At 52.6% G+C, this 18,936-nt stretch overlaps 2 protein-coding genes and 1 non-coding gene across 4 annotated transcripts; 2 read left to right on the plus strand and 1 right to left on the minus strand.

Moving 5' to 3' along the window:
- Positions 1-143: 143 nt before the first annotated feature.
- On the plus strand, positions 144-7,615 carry LOC121113369. The gene is made up of 2 exons (XM_040702965.2): positions 144-5,583; positions 7,559-7,615. Exon 1 carries the CDS (start codon positions 2,009-2,011, stop codon positions 3,050-3,052), a length of 1,044 nt encoding a protein of 347 aa, XP_040558899.1. The 5' UTR covers positions 144-2,008; the 3' UTR covers positions 3,053-5,583; positions 7,559-7,615.
- Positions 7,598-7,702, plus strand: MIR146B (microRNA 146b). Its single transcript, NR_031543.1, has one exon. It is a non-coding gene; the product is annotated as a microRNA 146b (primary transcript).
- Position 7,703: 1 nt separating this feature from the next.
- On the minus strand, positions 7,704-18,844 carry LOC107053690 (uncharacterized protein C10orf95 homolog). 2 transcript variants are annotated; one of them, XM_015288746.4, is made up of 2 exons: positions 18,605-18,844; positions 7,704-10,679 (listed from the first exon to the last, which is right to left on the minus strand). In XM_015288746.4, the coding sequence occupies exon 2, from the start codon at positions 10,614-10,616 to the stop codon at positions 9,942-9,944; it is 675 nt and encodes a 224-aa protein (XP_015144232.1). In that variant the 5' UTR covers positions 10,617-10,679; positions 18,605-18,844; the 3' UTR covers positions 7,704-9,941. The 2 variants fall into 2 exon arrangements, with proteins under 2 accessions (XP_015144232.1, XP_046799257.1); XM_046943301.1 differs by lacking the exon at positions 18,605-18,844 and adding an exon at positions 17,164-17,209.
- Positions 18,845-18,936: the final 92 nt, after the last annotated feature.

Raw genomic sequence — 18,936 nt, forward strand, 5'->3', positions numbered from 1 at the left:
CGCGGGCGGGACAGGGAGACAAAGCGTAGCTGCGATTGGCTGCGGCGAGTGCGGGAGGTGGGACTAGCCTTCCGCGCCGAAAGGAGAAAGGGAGAGCCAGTCACGGCTCCTCCCCGCCGCCCGACTCTCTGATTGGTGCGTGCCCGGAGGGGGCGGGCCCAGGCCTCGGCGGGAACGCGGGGCGGTGCCCTCGGTGGGCGCGCTTGGTGTGGTGTGAGCGCCGTTCAGCAGGCCTTAAGTGCGAGTATGTAGGCAGCAGCACTGTTGGGCGAACAAGTACAGCTGTGAGAATACGAGCGACTTTAATTAGAATAACTCTTACCACTACAGCTACTAATTGCACCCAGGAAAGATGGAGCCTTCCTTTCCCTTCACGTCATGTCTGCACCAAGCAAACCAAGCACTGAGAGGCTGTAAAGCAGAGCCGAAGCCCAGAGTTGCTCCGTGCCCATTTAGATGTGCCGCTCCTTCCACTGCTATCACGTTTTGGCCCATCAGTCTTTTTAGTAATCGTGCTTTTAAGCTACAGCTGGTGCTCAGCTACCAGCCCTGCAGGCTGGCTGTCCCACAGCTGCCTTCACAGCCTATGGTGTACCGCTCTGTGTGCTCTGCAGTCTGGTGGCTGCACCTGCCTGCTTACCAGCCCTGCTTCTCCATAGCCCATCTGAGCGGCTGCAGCAGTGAGCTTTCTTTTCCTTCAAGCCTGCCCAGGCTTACTTTGCTATACCCATCCAGCAATAGCAGGGGGACAAGAAGCGAAGACCGGCTCCATCTCTTTGTACGTGGCACATACGAGGATGAAACGGGAGGTAATGGAAAACAGGCGACAGATTTGAATGTGTATATGGCAAGGAAGTGAGTGAGAGGCCAAAACAATTAACCATGCAAGGGTTGGTAAGAGACCTGCCCCAAAACTGGTTCCAATCTGCTCACAAGCTGGGTTTGGGCTGCTCGAGGGGTCACAGGGCCAGCAGCATCTCACCCCTTGCAAAACACGAGCAATGCGGGTCAGGCCCTGCCTCGACACCCCTGAGTGTGGGAGGACGAGGAGGATGAACGTATGAAGCTTGTGAAAGTGGGAGTGAAATCAGTTCTCCTAAAAGTAAACCTCACCCTTGCTGAGAGTTCAGGTTGAATTGTTGCGTTCATTTCCTCCAGGCGCAGGGCAGCAAGTGTAGCACACTTCCCCTCTCACACGCTTGTTCTGCACCTTCCCAGTCCAGCACTCAAGCACTCTTTTCCCGTATGCTGGCCCATACCACAGGGGTGGGATGAGTCATAGGCTTTTCTTGGATCTACAGCCAAATTGCTGCTAGAAATACACAGAATTGGGCAATGAGCAGGGTTGGCTGGAAGAATTCCCACCTAAGAAGGGTCAGGCATTTCTACAGCATTCACTGATGCTCTTCATACTGAGGATTCTCAGGCATTATAACGCATTGTCACTACATATTAGCTCTTAACTTTGGTCATCATACATTCAAGAAAATCCATCCTTAACACCTTCATCCTAAGTGAGCAGTGGACATGCAGCGCCACGGGGCTGATGCTGTATGGTCAGCACTGGCAACTACAGCCTGTGTTACCAGCAAGTGTGATGCTCTTTTGCTGGGCAGCTGAGTACAGCTACACTTATGTGGTCTCACTGTACTAATGTGACCACGTCCAGGTTTCAAGAAGGGTAGTACTGAAGTTTTAGTGTGTTTCTCAGCTTTGGCTGCAGCACCAGTGGGGGTCTCCTCATGCTCTATTTCATGTTGTCATCTCAGGGCAGCCTCTCTCTACCACAGCCTCCTGCTTCCAGCCAAACCCAATCTTCGCAACCTCAGAGTGAGACTGGGCAGCCACCCTCAGCCTCCCACGGCTGTTATCAACCAGCAGATGAGCTACCAAGGAAAGACTGCCGCCTGTCTACATAAACAGCCTGTTCTGATCCGCACATCAAACCCCGAGTTAAGAGCAACTGCTGCAGTGCAAATCCCACAGCTGAGGCTTAGGGGGCAGTTTGATGTCCGAGGTGCACTGCAGCAGCAGCACCCTGCACAGAACGCCTCCCAGCCCAGCCGTGCTGGGCTCTGCACTGCACCTCCGTAGGCCGGAACAAAGGTTACGCATTTCAGTAGAGTTCCCTGACCTGCTGCACTGCTACAGGACTGCATTGGTGTACACCCTGCACACAAACAGCTGCTGGAGGGGGCTGAGCTCTGCAGCAACAGCGTTCTCCCTAGCAGGGATCGCACCAAACCCTCGCGCTGCAAGTGAGAAAAAGACACCGCCACAAAAACCCAACACAACCACAGGAGATTTAATCACCACCCCCCCATTTCCAACAGAAAGCAGGTGCTGTACAGGAGGGCATTTTAATTTCCTCCTGATATCTGTAACAGGAATCCACGCAGCGGATGGCTTTCCGAAGTTACGGCGCTCTCTCGGCCGGGTTTGCACACAGCAGATCGGCAGCTCTCTGCGCTCCTCCGACAGCAACAGCAGGAGCGTGCAGCCCCCTAGCGCCCGCTGCCGGCGTGTCCCCGTGCCCCATAGAGCAGTCCCTGCAGCCAGAGCTCCATGGGGCCTTTTTCTGATTTGGGGGCTTTCAGGCACCCCCGACTTGTGGGGTTTGGGAGCTCTCCTCTCTGCCCCCCCGCTGACCCGGCTCCTGTCCTCCCTGGGGAATTGTGACCTTACTGACCCCATACAGGCAGGGTTGCAGCCCCTACACGAGATCAGCCCTTTACCACACCCACAAGAGCCTCAGCCAACTTTTGAGGCCCTTTTCCCCCTATACCTCCACTTCCCTCCATCTTCTGCTCCTGGAGGCTCTCTGAAGACCCCAAATGCTCCCCTGGGAGGAAGGCAACAAGAAACCACCAGGGCTGCCCACAGTGACCTTTACCTGCTGGCAGCAGGTGCCCGCCATCTGCCCTCCCCGTCTCCTATTAGCAGACCCAAAGGAGGCTCAAACTCTGATGTCCTCCAACTGCTGGCGGAGCCCAGCATCCTCTTTCCTTGCCTCAGCCCACATTTTAAGGACATTCTCCTGTTTTTCCTCTAGCCAACGTGGCTGGAGGGTAACACAGCCCTTTGTGGGCACGTGAACCTCATCTCACCTGTTTGCTGCAGGTGGAAGGAATCATCATAGTGTGTTGTGCTGGGATACTGCTGGTTCACTGCTGAGCAGGGACCTCAGAGGGCCCTCCCAGCTCTGTGTCCTGGAGGCTCAGTGGAGCACCATATGGCATCCCCAAGGCTCTGTGCCGTGTGTTGGGGCAACTGCAGCAGAGACCTTTGTGTCACCTCCATCCTGCCAACATGCAACACAGGACTGTCCTGTGGGGTGGATGGGACAAGTCGGGCACCCCACAGGATACTGAGTAGGATTCACTCCCTACATGTGCAACCCCTGTTTGCCTGGAAAGGCCTGAAAACCCCCAACAGTTGATGTGTTTTCCTTCCATGCACAGATGATTCACTGCACTTTCCTCTGTAAACAGTGGGTGGATCCCCGCTGGATTTCCGGGAGCAGTGTTGCCCCAGTTCCTGGTCTGGGGAGTTGCAGCCCAGCACCACCAAGCGCCCGCATCCACTGCCCCATGCAATACTTACAGTGCTAAGAGCACGCCAGCACTCGCTCCCGCTGTCCCCCAGGTGTAAGAAAAGAATGCCATTTGCAAAGAGCAGTGCTGGCTGAGCCCCAAGCCTTTATATCGTGTTGATTGCAGCGCTAGCTATAAGGATTTGCCTAGCGATGCTGACATTTCCCTTGGCGTTCCTTTTTGGATGTTTGTGAGCATGGAATGCTGTGGGAACAGGCATGTTGCCTGCCCCTAACCCAGCTGTGGGACCAGGGCTCAGCACCCAAAATCCCACTGTGAGGCTGCTGGGATGAAGGGTCCTTCTGACCCCAGCCACAGGCTCAGTGGGGTGTTGCCACTAGAGTCAGGTGCAGGAGCTGAGAGCTGGCACATGGGGCTCTGGATGGGTCCCAGATCTGAACCTGTTCTAGAACCCATCCTGCTTGGCCACACAAAACTCCCGACCCTGATGAGGCTCCTTTCAAGCAGGAACACGGCTTTCTCTATCGGGGAAAATACCAGCCTGGGGCTCACAGCCCTTCCCAGCAGGGCTGGAGGGAAAACAGGAACCTGGAGGGGAAACACAACCCAAGAAACTCCCTTCCCACCGATCGTGCTTCCAGTGCAGCAAGCGTGAGGAGGCTGCTCGTTTCCTCCATCCTGAGTCCCCCCGCTCATTTCCATTTCTCCCCATCCTGTAGGCTCACGAAATGTCACCCAGATTCTATCTGTGTGGCCAAAAGGTATCTAAGGATGTGAAAATGTGACATGGGGCAGAAGTGGCTCCTCAGGTGGAGGGGAGCTGAGCCCAGAGGGCTGCAATATGAGCAGAGCTCTTGCTGTGCAGGGTCCTTGAAGCGGAGATGCTGGCTGCATTAGGGATCTGTGTGGTAAATGGATGGAGCCCTTGGCTCCATCTCACACACTCAGGTGCAAAGCAGCCGCCGGAGCCCAGCCGCCAGCAGCTCGGTAATCTCAGCCCTGCAGCCTTCCGGGTGCTTCCTGCCCTGAAACACACACAGCCCCCAAAAGCACAAACACTTGGCAGATGTTAGCAGAGCACACGGGCACTCACAGTCCAGGCAGAAAGGATCACTGATATGGCCTTCCATCCATATACCCTTTTCCCATATTGATGTATTTGCCCATTGCCGTAGGAGGACAGGGAGCATCGGCTCAGCCCCTGCCAGTGCCCCACTCTCACTTCCAACTCAGAGGGGAGCCCCAGGGGGCCTGACATCACGTCTGAGCAGAACAGTGGCGCCCAGTGGTGCGAGGGGGACAGGACAGCAGCAGGACAGCAGCCAACGTCACCTTGTTGAAAAGAAGTCCTTGCAGCCCTATGTGCTTAGCTGGCCAAAGTCAGCAGTGGCTGCAGGCTCCGGGCACATCTGTGGGGCTGGAGGTGTCCCAAGGGGTGCTGCTGGGTTAAAAGGTGCACCCATGCCCACTGCAACAATCAGTACAGGGCTCTGCAGGCCGAGGCCAGGCACAGCTCACCGTGTGTGGGTGACTTGGGCGCCAGCCCCCAGGCTGGGGGCAGTGGGAGAGGAGGTGGCTGGCCCAAGGCTGGGTGATGCTAAGGCCCATCTGAGTCCCAGAGGGGATACCGCATCCCCAAATGCACAGCTGAGCATTTCCTGAGCAGTGCCAGGGAGGCAACGCTCAGCCAGGGCAGGAGAAGCCCCTCAGCCCCACAGCACTGGGGATTCCCGGCCGTGCCCAAGGGAGCAGTCCCTGTTCCCACATCTGCCCTTTTCCCGTGTGTCAGAGCCTCCTGGAGACCACATCTCCGCACAGCTGCCCCCCTAGCACGGGGATGCCGGTTGCTCCCTCCCACGGCTTCCCCTTTTCTCAGAAAGCCTGGAAACCAAAGGTGAAAGAAGTGGGTGGGAACCCCGCACGCTGCCGTCCAGGAAGAGAAGTGAGTAAGTCGGCTGCAGTATTTAACGGTGCCTGCGCCGCACGGCTCACAGTCCTGCTGCCAGAGAGACAGAGCCGGGAGCTGCCGGTGAGTGCCGGGGTCGAGTGCTGTGGGGGGGCTATGCCAGAGCCAGGGCTGTTCCCATGCTGCTGCTCTCCCAGGAGCCAAAGCCCAGCTGTGGCTGACGGTGAGCAGCGAGGATGCATCTTGCTGCTGTCAGGGTGATTGCTCCAGCACAGGCAGTGGGGAAGGAGATGGCAGATCCACAAGTTTGAGTTTCTCCAGCCTGGCTTCAGTTCTAGCTGCAGCTTTTGGGGCAATCCACGGAACGAGAGCCACCCCGCTGATATTTAACCATGGAGGGGGGGGTGGTTGTGCGTAACTATTTCTGCAGACTTCCTGAGAAGACAAAGCAGGACCATCTGGATGAATGTCCCAGCACCAAGGGTGTGCAACACCCATGTGACTGCTGCCTGGCCCCAGGCACATCCTGCACTAATTAGCTGGCACTGCCAACTCGAGGGCACTGCTTCCTTATCAGCTTGGAGATGGGACAGCAGGAGGCAGGGCTCAGAGCAGAGCCTAGCACAGACGGCACATGGGATGCACCAGCACCTCAGCTCCCCAAAGCCCCACGTATGAACCAGCTTCTACCAGACAAGTTCCTACCTCCTGCAGGTGCCTGTGGTTCTGTGCCCCCAGTAGAGCCTCAGGGACGCTGTGTTGTGGGGATGCAGCTTGCAGGAATAGCCACAAGCAAAAACAGCCACATGAAGCAGCTGGAGCTGTTTATGCTTAAGCCCCCATGCGCTTCCCATCACACCCAGGTACTTTGGGAGATTCTCAGGCCCCACAGTCAGGATGCCAAACCCAGGTTGCCTGGAGCTGGCCTTGCTTCATCCAGGCATGCCAGAGCACAGGACAGGGCAGAGCACACCGCTATAGGCATCCCATGTGGCTCCACAGACATTATCTCCCCAGGGCTGCACAGAGGGATGGGGACATCTCTCGGGGCATGACAAGGAAGGACACATCAAGGCTGACCTCCCTCCTGCTTTTCTGCCTGCAATCCTTCCCTTTTCTTTGAAAATCAGCACATAGTGAAAGCCTAGAGAAAGCTTTTCCTTCTTCTCTGCCTTTCAGTCCCCCAAAGCAGCGGCTGCTCAGAGCAGCTGAGAGCTGGAGGCAGCCTGAAAGACAGCATTGCCAGGGCCCTGAGCCACCTCTTCCAGCTAACACAGTGGCAGCAGAAGGCACCCTGCCAGGACAGCGGGTTCACACTGCCCCAGCTGAACTTGGGTTCCCTGCATGGAGACTTAAATAGATCCCCAGGCAGGCTGCTGAGCCACCACAGAGCTTGTTCCTCATGCCAAAACTTGCTGGGCGCTTCCCCACTGAAATCTCTGCCGGTGCTTCAAGGCCATGTGTCATTTCCTGTCCCGAAGCTGAGCTGTCAGAGCTGGGGGCTCGACTCCAGCATGCACCCCTCCCAGCTGTGCTCCTTCCCAACCACCGCGTGCTGCTGCCGTCAGCACCGCATTGAGCCACAGCTGAGCCAAAACGTCTCCCGTGCATCCAACTGCCAGCTCCTGGTTGGGCTGAAAATGAGTGTCACTTAGTGAGGACCGGCTCTGCCCCCATGTGCCTGCAGCAGCTTGGTGCCACTCACCAGGGCCCCCACCACTGCCCACCTGTGGCACCAGCAGCAGCACAAGGCACAGGCAGGTACATAGACAAAATTCCTAAGGCACCTGTTCCTGACAAGCACATCTGGAAGCAGCACTAACTCTCCCAGCATATTGCAGAGCCCAGGGCTGACCTGAAACTCTGCAGCAGCTCCGAATGACAGGGTGACACGTGGAAGCACTGGAAAAAAAAAAACCACCAGCCAACTTCAGCAATGCTTCCAAATAAAGCCACAGCTCCCTGTGCTGCATCTGGGGCAGAGCAGCGCCAGAGCCCCCTCCTTGCAGCAGCTCCCCATTGCAAAATCTGTGTCAGCTCATTGCCTGCGCTGCGTCATTGGCACTGTGAGCTCTCTGCTATTTTTTCCTCCTTGCAGATGGAGATGCGGCCGCATGGGGCAACGGGAAGCCAGCGAGGACTGGCTGCTTGGCTTTGAGAACTGAATTCCATAGGCGTTAAAGCATCCAAAAATGCCCTATGGATTCAGTTCTGCAGTTGGGCAGCAAATAAACCTCCAGCCTTCAGGAAGAGAGAGGAGCCGAGTGCTGTGCCTGCACAAACATGCACAGAGATCCCAGCAGGGATGGAGGTGAGTTATGACCACGGTGGAAAGCCCCACACTCAGAGCTGCTCGAAGCAGCGGTCACTTGTGGCAGGCTTCCCCAAAGGGATAAAAAGCCCTGCTACAAAATGGTTCTTCCATCTGGAAGTGGAATGGAACTTAAGGAAATAAATGTTGCTGCCTCCCAGTGGTTGTAAGTCTGTGCTAAAAATACACATTGTCAACACAACAGCCTGGGTGTGCCTAGAAATCAGATTCCGGGCAGAGCAACCTAATAAAGCATAGAGAAGACAAACAGAGCAGGCTAAAGCCATGGGCCATGCCTGCTCCCTGGGCTGTCCCCAGGAGGACAGGGCACAGTGGGCTGTGGGAGCAGACAGGCAGTGCTGCTGCCAAGTATTCACGCAGCTCAGCTGCATTATTCCATAGAAAGCTTTTCTGGACACAACTGGCTCTTTCCACCCATCCGTAGCATGGCTCTGGGAGGCTTTGAACAAGTCTGGGGAACAATTTCCATTACACCATGTTACAAAACTGTCAGCAGAAACATCTGGGAGAGTGACATTTAGGATAACTACTGATGCAGGCCTTGGCAATTCATGCAGCATCTGACCACCAACAGAAGGCAAGCCCTGTGCTCCCCATTCTGTCCCTTAGATGTGCTGCTCTGCACCTGCTGCAGAAGCTCACCTACCACAGCCCAGCCACACTTACACCAGCTCTGTGATGCTGGAGAAAACCCACAGCACCACATCTGACCACCGCATCACCACACAGGGATCTGAAGTGCAAGCTTTGGGATTACTGCTTAAACTGCCGCCCATCAGATGGTGAAGGGGCAACTGCCAGCCATTGGCAGAGCCAACCCCTGCCCATTCAGCAAAGCCCCACTGCTCACAGCACAGCTAGGGAGCAGAAGCAGCTTTACTTGAAGTTTCTGTAGTGGCTTTTTTGGTTCAGAGCTCCCACTGCTTCATCTAGCAGCAGAGCTCACCTATTTCAGAGAAACAAATGGAACAGTTACATTAAATAAAAAGAAAAAAATCCACTTGCTCTTTCTCTATAGCAATTCAAAGCCACCAAGGGTCTCCAGATGTACTCTCACAGGCTCACTCCATCAACATGCTGACAGAGAGCACTCCTTTCTTTCCTTCCATTGGGATTGGGAAGCTCAACTCCAATACAGCCTGTTGGAAGGAAATTGTAGGGGGGGAAGAGGGCTACATTTCTGGGACACCCCACAGTTGGGAGTGGGGCTCAGTTACCAACCAGCAAGGCAAGGAGACATACACCAGAAGGGAACTAACTGCACAGGTCAAGATCCTGAGTTTGTAGAAAGCTTCCAGAACAGGTTGAGAGTTGTTCACAGCTAAAAAGCAGGAAAAAAAATTGCATTATTTTTTGAATTGTTTATTTATAATCATTTAAAAGGCACAAGTTCACAAGCAAGTCCTTCTCAGATCCAGGAGAGCAGCTACGGAGGTGCCACAGGACACAGGGCTCTGCTATCAGCAGCAAGGCAGCACCCCCAGCCAGAGCTGGGTCAGACCCGGGGGAGAGCCTCAGGCAGCCACTTCAGCCAGGACACATGGCCATGAGGAACAAGCACCAGGTTACCAAGTGTAAGAGGATCAGGACACCAAGATCTTCTGCCAGAGTGCAGCAAAGTGCTGTGTGCAGGCATCACACCATAAGCACAACGGTACAGCCATAAAACAGCAGTAATGATATGCAGATAATTACTCTTTACAGTGCCAGAAAACTCCTCTCCCCTGTGGGACTTGCACTGCCTTCAACTTAAAGGAAATCCAGTTTTGTTCTCCTCAAGTGAGTGCCAGGAAGGGATCCAGCTCCCAGGACCTTCCCCTAGACAGTGTAGGAAGAGGGCCACCTAACCAAGGGCTGCTCTCCGGGAATCCCCTCCCAGCCTGTGGCCACCCAACCAAACCAGTGGTAAGAATCCATTCCAAAACCAGGACCAAACTGCTGATCTGACAGACAGACAGACAAGTGCCAGGTGGTTTCTTCACAGGACAGGCATTGTGCATCAAACAGGTGAAGCTGCCATAGGCTTGTGGAGGACACAGAGGAGTTAAAAGCCCAGGGGAGTGGTGGCACCCATTGCTTGAGCTGCTTCCCAGCTGCCAGCTGGCTCTCTGGGACCATGGAGCATCCGTTTATTGTGTGACCAACCACATCAACGTCTCAGTTTCTTTTTCTTCTTCCTGTTCCGATCCTCACTGCTGTCATCTGCCTCACTGGCACTGGGGGTCAGAGCCCTCTGGATGACATTTTTCTCCACTGTGTACTCCTGCTCTCCTACCTTGGGGTCTGCTTTGACTAAGAACTCCCCTCTCCGGTAGGTGATGGAGACATTGGTCCGTGGGTAGGTGCCATAAACCCTCCGGAGATCATCCTTAACGAATTCTGGGAGGTCTTTCCTTGGTCCAAACACCTTCCCAAGCTTCCCCCACTGAAGCTCCCCTCTCATGGTGAAGCCCTCAGGCCACGTGTCTCGATACTGGTCTGACCTCTGGTAGGCAGCGTAGGGACTGTAGGTTGCATATGGATTGTACAGCGGGACAGGGACCACAGCGGGTAAATGCCAGGTGTAGTACGGATGGAAGTAGGGGTTGGAGGCACTGTACAAGTGGTGGTACTCCACCTGACTCCCCACATAGTCAGGATAGCTGCTTCTGTCTACCACAAAGGTCATGGGGCGGCTGTAGAAGTTGTGCATGTAGATGGGAGGGAACATCATGGAGCTGTTTGGGTCTTCCGCTCTCCCAGCGCGCAGTGGTAAGTAGGTGTAGGGAGGAGATGGGACCATGGTTGGACAGTAGCCCCGCGGTACAAAGCCAGGCTGGTACATGGCACAGGAGCTGGGGCTTTACACGAGGGATATTTGGCCAGAGCAGTTGCTGAGTTTCAACAGCTGTGAGGACAGGAGTGGAAGAGAAAAACTTTACATAGTTATACGCTCCCAAACCAAGCTGACTAGAGAGATGCACCCAGCACTGTATGCAAACCAACAGATTAATAAAAGGATGTCCCCATTCCTGCAGGTTATCATGCAAACAGGTAGGTCTGTGTCCACATCCACAACTACTCTGGCAAGTCCTCATGCAGAGGCCTTTCACTTTGGTCTCACTGGCTACCATTCACATTCAAGGGTGTATTTACCCTGAGGAACTCTGCCCCACAGCTCAGCTTGTCCCCACCCTGCCCTCAGAGGACCAGATCGCCCTCCAGGGCATTGAGCAATGTCCTCCCATGACTCATTCTCTCCCCCAAGAGCAGGAAGGGAATGCACACATACAACACGCTTAGGGTTTGTGTTTGCTTTAAACAGCTTGCTGCCAGAGACAGAAGAGACCATGCGCATAGCAACAAGGTTTTTTTCCCCCCTGCTCAGAACCTTCACCCTTAACTACAGAGTTGCCACATGCCAGCAACTCTCACCTTAGGCAAGAGGGTAAATGAAACTCATTCCTTCGTTCAGTGCTTTCCTCCAGTCCAGCTCGGCAGCCCCCAGGAAATTGCTACAAGCAATGCTGGGTGCTACACAATGGCAACTTTTCCTTTTTAAACCAGCACAAGGCATTCCTGAGCTGATCGGCACTAGCTGAAGCCTGCTTTTGCCTCAGGGCAGAACCAAAGCCCAGCCCCTGCACAGTGAAGCCATCCTGGACCAGGCTCTGCCCTTTCACGCAGCTGTAGCCCAGGAGTCAGAACTCACCACAACTGCCACCTCCCCAGACAGGAATACAGGAAAAGAAGTCTACACTACTTTGTCATAGCCCTTTAAAAATGAAGGCTCAAGCTGCTTCAAATAATACAACATCTATAACTGCCTTGACTGAGGTTTACCCAGCACCGTAGGCGTCTGGGAGGAGGAGAGCAGGCACCATGCTTGTGGGCCTCCTGCACCAAGGCAGCCTGAGCACTGTGAGATGGTGGTGGAAACACACTACTTGCTCAGACAGGCAGGACAGCTAACAAAAGGAAGCGAACTGAAGAGATAACAGGGAGAACAAGATGAGGACTGAGAGCAGCTGGGAGAGATCCAGGGCAGCAATCACATGCCCAACCGCAGACTTGAGGACACATCCCTGGAAGCAGATCACCCCAAGCAGGGTGCTGACAGCTGACATAAGCCAGAGAGTGGTGCAGCCCCAGGGGAAGCTGCAAAGCTGTCTGGGCAAGTCGCAGGGGCTGTCAAGGGCTCTGTTCCACAGCAGCCCAGAGCTGCCTTTTTCCTGCTCCAACCTGTCTGCAGCCTTGCACCCTCAGGGGCTGAAAACGTGGCTCATCTCACCATTGCACTAGTATGTATTGCTCACATTGTCCCTCATGCTGCTCCAGTTTCCAGGGGCTGGCTTAGGGAGAACACAGCTGGAGCAAAGTCCTTCAGGACCCTATAGAGCTGAGTGAGGATGCAACACATCGAGTGCATTCAGAGCCAGTGCCAGCCTGCCTGACCTTTTCCCACACTCGCAGGGAAGCTGAGCAAGTAAGACTTAAGGGAAATAAGACTAGACCATCTGTAGCCAGAAGGCACCAGCAGCCAGGTGGTGAAAACTAAAATATGAATTTAAGTAGCACTCCTTGAGAAAGGGGTCCAGCCCCTATCCATCCCTCCTCTTCTTCCTCTTCACCTGTTTCTACTTCCATTGTTGTGAAAGTGTTAAGTGTGGGAAGGAAGCACACAACAGCATGCACCTCTCTCCCCTGCTCTTCAGGAGCTGTGGCAGGGGAAAGGCAGAAGGGAACAAGGCTGACCTGTCTCTTCAGGCTGTTACCTACTCTCTCCCTTTGCTTTTGTGTCAAGCTCTGCAGAACCTCAGTAAAACCCTCAGATCTGTTGCCTGGGGTTTGGAGGTCCTAAGCACAAAAGGGCAAGCTGGGCTCTGCTCTCTGCTCCTTCCTGCTGGCACAGGGCAGGAGTGGAGGGGCTGGCACTGCTGGGCCCAGGAGCCAAACCAGGACACCAGGACCTGCAGGGAGCAATGAGGAACTAACCAGTAAGAAAGGTATCAGCAAAAAACAAGGCTCTTCTCCATTCAAGCCCTTCTGACCTTGCTAGAAGAGGCTTCAGCCCCACTTGGCTGGAGCTGAATGAGAAGGTTCCCAAGAAGATCACAGCCAGATGAACACAACCACTCTCTGGGTTTGCAGAGAACACCCTACTTCAGGTTCTCCCTGGCTTTGCCAGAGCTGACTCCAGCAACTCCTGGTGCAGCTCAAAGAGCCCAACACAACGCCACAGCTTCCAAAATACTTGGTCTGCCAAGCAAAGCTTGCTTCAGTGCCAGCTGATCCAGGCAGAGCCACAGTGGAGAAATCACAAAACACTGGCAATGCAGAGCCACAGAAGGCTCGGTAGCTCAAGCACAGAGAAAACCGTTTCACCGCTCTGTTACAGTTACTTGTAAGTAGGGATGAATCAACCACTAATAACACTGAACAGCTCTACCAGCCTGGGGCATTTCTGTGTTTGCAGCAGCAGCGGTTACTTCCTAGCACTACAGAAGAGTATGGCTTTGCTGGACACTCCCCACAGCAGAATTTTACTGTCACTCAAAGCTAGCTTTGAATTCAGGGAGCTGTTCGGTTACGATTCTGGGGGTACAAGAAAACACAACCGTGTGAGCTGTAGAAACCCAAGGAACACAAACAGTCAAACCCATGCCAGACTGCACAGCCTCTAAGAGAGGAGTGATCCTGACTGCAGCGCTGAGCAACATAGAGGTTGTGCCACTGTACCACCATGGAAATGTCTATAGCATGTCTGCAGATTGCTTTCACCAAGGCAGATCAGGAGATTCCCCTTAGCTGCTTTTTGTCCCCTCCTGTCCCAGCACCCCAGCTGTCAGACCTTTCTGCCTTTCTTCCTGCCTTGATCTCCTCCCCACCTCACAAAAAAAATCCACAGATGTCACCACTTCTCTGTAGCATCTCCCAAGGGTACAGGAATGAGCACAGTAAGAGCAATCTTTTCCCCTAACCAAGAGGATGAAGAAGTCATGAGTTATTTCCAGTTATCTCTGTATTTTTGAGCAGACTGCAGAATTGTTGCCATCTGGCAAAGTCTCAAAGGCCTTGCTTGGAAAAAAAAAGTGAAAAAACTTAAAAGGAAGCTTCGGTGTCTCTGGAAGAGAGACACTGCCACCAAACCTACTCATTCATTTCAAATAGACAAGTGAAGTCTGCCTACATGCTCCCAGCCAACAAAGCCACGCATGTTAGCATGCACCAAGACCAGAGCATGGTGCACATCAGTGCATACAGATGCTGCAGGCATTTTGCTTTCAGACTGAGCACAGCTCTGAGCAGCAGGGGCACAGGAATCCCCATCTCCCCAGCATCTCTGGGATGGGCAGCTCTGCCATGCCCCTACAGAAGACCCACTTTGCCCAAGTGACAGGATCACTTTAGCATCCCAGCACACATGGAGTTTTCCACTCAAGGGTGATCACAACAGCTCGTTCCTGCCTAGAGGAGCAGTGCACCCAGCACGTGGGCTCAGATTTGCACTCCAAAGCTCTGGTGACAGTCTCACATGCTTATCCCAGTAGCTAGAAATAGCTTGAGAGAGAGGATTACAGTAACAAGTCTTATTTTTCCCTTGTCATTTCCTTCTCTCGCCTGCCAGAAAAGATCACTCTTTCTGGTCAAGGTCTCTGAAGAAAATCCCACTCCAGGATAGGCCTCTTGGGTGCTTCTTTGGCAGGGGGCAGAGGGAGAGGAGAGGAAGAAGCATAGAAAGCACGCAGTGCAATACAACACTTGGTTCCTCCATCAGCAGGACCAGTTGGCAGGACAGGACACTTGGATATCCTCCCAGAGGGAATGCTCTCACTCAGCCAGACGTGCCTGGCAGCAACACAGGAATTCCAGTAAAGCACAACAGCTTGGTACAGAGAAGGCAAGCTGGCTCTTCCGGGTCTTAATTTTTAACTAGGAGCACAAATTCCCACGCTTGCTTCATCCTGCAAGCACTTTCAGGTTTTGTCCCTTTTCCCAAGAGGAAAAAAAACAGCATCACAGTTTTTTGCTATATTCTCCAAGACAACAGTAAACCCGCATGGTTCCAGCAAAGCCCTCCAAGGGGCAGTAAACGCTTTCCCAAGAGGTTCCCACATCATCCCTGAGGCATCACAAAGATGTACTTTCTGGAAGAGAAGAACTCTTACAGCATCTCGGAAGGGATTTTGATGCAGCAGTGGAGGCAGGCACTCCAGCTGATGCAGCACAGCAGCTAAGACCAAGCAGGCAGCTCAGGAGGAGCTTGCTGCTTTGGGCATGTGCCCTGGATATCACTGTGGGTGTGCTGAAATATGCACAACACATTTCCTATGAAGCCACGGTGGATGTAGCAACAATCAGCCTCCAGGCAGCTGTTACGCAGTGCCTCTCCACACCAATTATCGTAAGGTATTTGGGGATGGAAACTTGTGGGGTAGGAGAACACTGCCTTCACTTCTCAGAAGAGGGGTGAGGCTGTTTGACACACTCCCTTGTAGTATCTGGCAGTGATGTGGGAAGGAAGAGAATCAATACTGAAAGCAGCCTGAAAGCAGACACCAGGCATAAAAGGGCTTTGCAGAGACACACAGGTACTTGGAATGAAAGCCTAACATTTCCCCCAAAGGGCAGCAGATCCACAGGGTGGGAAAGGTTTGAAAGATTAGATGTGACATTATAGCTAGAATCAGGAGAAACCCACCAATTCAGGTGGTTGTGCACATTTGTTCTGAGGATCTGTTCAGGATATTTTAGTGGGATCTGGGTTCAAGGAGTGCTGCAGGAGATGGGCATTGCTGCAGCCCCTGCTTATCTCATTTTCCAAGCTGGAAGGCAAGAAACACCTTCACCTTGTCTGCAGGACAGGCAGCAAGGCAGAAGATTCCTCTGAGCTCTGACGGTGTCAGTGCACCAGAAAGAGGGCTCCAGTTGGTGCTGGCAGCCATGGCAATAGCACTGAAGATATTAGTCATCCCTTGCAAAGACCTTCTGAAGAGGAAGCAGATCTGTTTCAGCTATTCAAAGCAGCATTCCCAGAAACACTGAAATCTAGTACAGATCTGGCATTCGGAGTCTGCGCAAAGCCCAGGCTCCAGATGAGGTCAAAGCATCAGGAAAAGTCCTCGTCATTGCAGAGCAAGCCTTTACTTGACGCTGATGATACAAGAGCCACTCCCTTGCATACCTCTGCCCAAGTAGTGGTCAAAAGGCAGCTGGCTGCTGGCTAAGGAAGGTTTGGAGTAGCCACCCCTCCTCCTCTCGCTGCAGCTGCTGGGTAACACAGTGTCAGAACAGCTGCACTGCCAGCAATAGAAGAGACAGGTGACACTGCAGGGTTAGCATCAGCAGGGCTCCCAGAGTCAGCCCCGCTCACAGCCAGAGCAGTCCTAAACACTACTGCCATGCATCCATCCACATAGATTCTGGGGTAGCTTTCCCAGTGCTGGCCACACACAGGTCACCCTGCTTCTCCTCCTTCCTCTGCACAACTCCTTTAGCCATGGCTGGGTTTCTGGGTGACTAAAAGTCCTACTACCAGCTTCACTTTCCCTGTAGGTACCCTTGGCATCAGAGCCATCTTCCTCAGCTGAGTTCAGGTCCCTGCCCCACATCTCAGGATCCCAGCCTGCCTTCCTGGAAGCCACCAACTTCTGACTCAAACCCTCTCCCAGAGGCAGCCCTATTTCTAGAAGCTGCTTTCAAGCACTGCTTTCTTTAATCTGCACTTCACTGCATTCATAGTCCCAAGGGTCTCCTGCATGTTGAAGAGCATCTGGCACACAGCACACCCTCCTCCTCCCAGAGTTCATTGCATAAAGTTCATTTGCTGCCCACCTCCTTCATCCACACACCTCTTCAGATGGAAGGTCTCAACATCAGTTAGTTCAGGCCTCCAAGCTGAGAGATCCTGGATGAGCTCCTTGCTGTCCTTTCTAGAGCTAGCTTTCCCCCTTTAGATTACAGTTCCAAAAACTGATCCAAGAGACTAACTTTTACAGATTGCTCACTCCAATAAATCAGTTGAAGAATCAATAACCTCATTAACACACTACTAGTAACTCTTTGTTATTTATATCATTCTGTGCACAACTAAAGACTTCATTAGAAGCTTTAACAAACCACACATTACAGACAGTGAATTACAGATGCATTTCGCTTCCCTCCCACCATCACTCCTTTGCTCTGCCCCCCCACACCACATCTTGCTGACTGAGGCCTGACTGAGTCCAGAAGGCTGCCCAAGGAGCTGGGCCATTCCAACATCCCAGCAGGTTTGGGTCCCCAGGCTCTTCACCATTCATAGGTGCCTGCACTGCTGCATTCAGCCAGCCCTACCTTCCTTAGTTCCTTCATCTAATTTAAGATCTTATTTCTCTCATTTCAGTACTCACTTTCTTGCCCTGCTCCTGCCTCGGCTCCTCCAGCAGATCTCCTCCCAAACAATCAATCCACCCCTAATCGCTCCTTCCCCATTGGTCTCAGTTTTGCTACATCCATAACCAAGCCTATTCTTCCTGATACTGTTACCTAGGCAATCTCAGCCTTATATGGCATTTCTGATAGGGTCTGGATGGCCTTGCAAGGTTCTGCCCTCCAAGAGTTGCTTCAGACTCCCCTGTAATTATCTGATCACAGCTGTTGACTTTACACACACCAAAACAAATCCTTCAGCTTCAGCCTTGGCTCCCTTTCCTAGCTCCAGTTACTTACAGGAACCTCTTTATTGTACATAGACAGTTTGCATAGCAGAACAATGTGCTTTATACACTTTTTTTTTGTACTTTTGCACCATCCTGTTCTCTCAACTGCTTGATTACAAGACTCTACCTAATAATTCTTCTTGGGAGAACCTACTGGCTTGCTGCAAATGCCTGAATCCATTCATCCAGAGCGACTTCATGCTCACAGAAGGTCTCCTCTGCTGTTGCACACTAGCAACCAACGCCACAGCACACCAACACTTGCACTTTAGCTATGCATGTATTGACTACACTTGGCATTCCATTCCCTGGATCCCACATAGGAATTGCATTGTTGAGATGGAAGGAAAGAGTAACTCATTGTAGTGGACCCTCCATAGCATCAGTGCCCAGACAGGGAAGGAAACAGATTACCTCCAGAATTTGGAGTTGTACTACATGTCATTCTTTTAGCTCATAAAACAAGCTTCTCTCACAGAAACATGTTTTCAGACGCCCACAGTATGTTTCTAACTTAAATTCAAGCTTCTGAGAAAAAGTTAGCTGTGGGAATACTGCTCTCATTGCACCCCTAAGGTGAACAGCTACAGCTTCTGCTGATCTAGGATTCTATAGAATATATATACACCTTTTCCATCTTCCTGCTGTTAGCCTTTAGACAACCAGAACATAGTTCACAAGTAGCATTATTGATTTTTTTGTTTTATGGAAGAGAAAATGCAACTCTGTTTCCAAGAATACAAACATTCAGAGAGATCTATGGCATTTTCCTTAACCAAAGGACTCCTATCCTATCACCACAATAACTTAAATGGACACCTTCCACAACCAGGAGGTACTCAGAAAGTTACAGGCTGGAGCAGTACCATAAATCAACACCCCAAGCCAGCTGTACTGCTGCACATGGACTTGCAGAAGTGAAAGGGAAATGCAACCCAAACAAAGCTCAGAACTGCTCACCTGCACGCTCATAGCAGCAGTATTACTTTGCCATTGCAACATAGCTAAGCCTTCAGTATACAGATATGTGCAGAAATGAGATTCTCGGTGTATACTCACTTCCTAAGGAAGAAAACAACAAAGAAGATGCCTTTGCTTGAATCAAGAGCCAGGAAGAGCAGAATAACCTGACCTGGAAAAGGTAGCTTCCCTCCTGCAGCCTTCTCTTAGCAGCACACCTCTGCAACACACTGGGTAGAGGACTCAGGCACAGCACCACGCCTCACTGAAGCACGCAGCAGTAGCCAGGGCTGCAGCACCTGCCCTCCTCCAACACTGAGCCATTCAGATGGGGAGCATAAGGAAGTCACCAGGCTGCTAAAGCTAACAGGAGGCACGTAACTTCAAGAGAAGAGCCTCATAAGAAGAAAACATAGAGGTAGGGCTCAGCTCACATTTGTACCTCTGCTGATCCCGCAGCACCTGTGCATCACAAGCACCTGTGCTGCCTTCATGGGCTGCAGC

This window comes from Gallus gallus, chromosome 6 (assembly GCF_016699485.2).
Source record: "Gallus gallus isolate bGalGal1 chromosome 6, bGalGal1.mat.broiler.GRCg7b, whole genome shotgun sequence".
NCBI classification, from domain to species: Eukaryota; Metazoa; Chordata; class Aves; order Galliformes; family Phasianidae; genus Gallus; species Gallus gallus.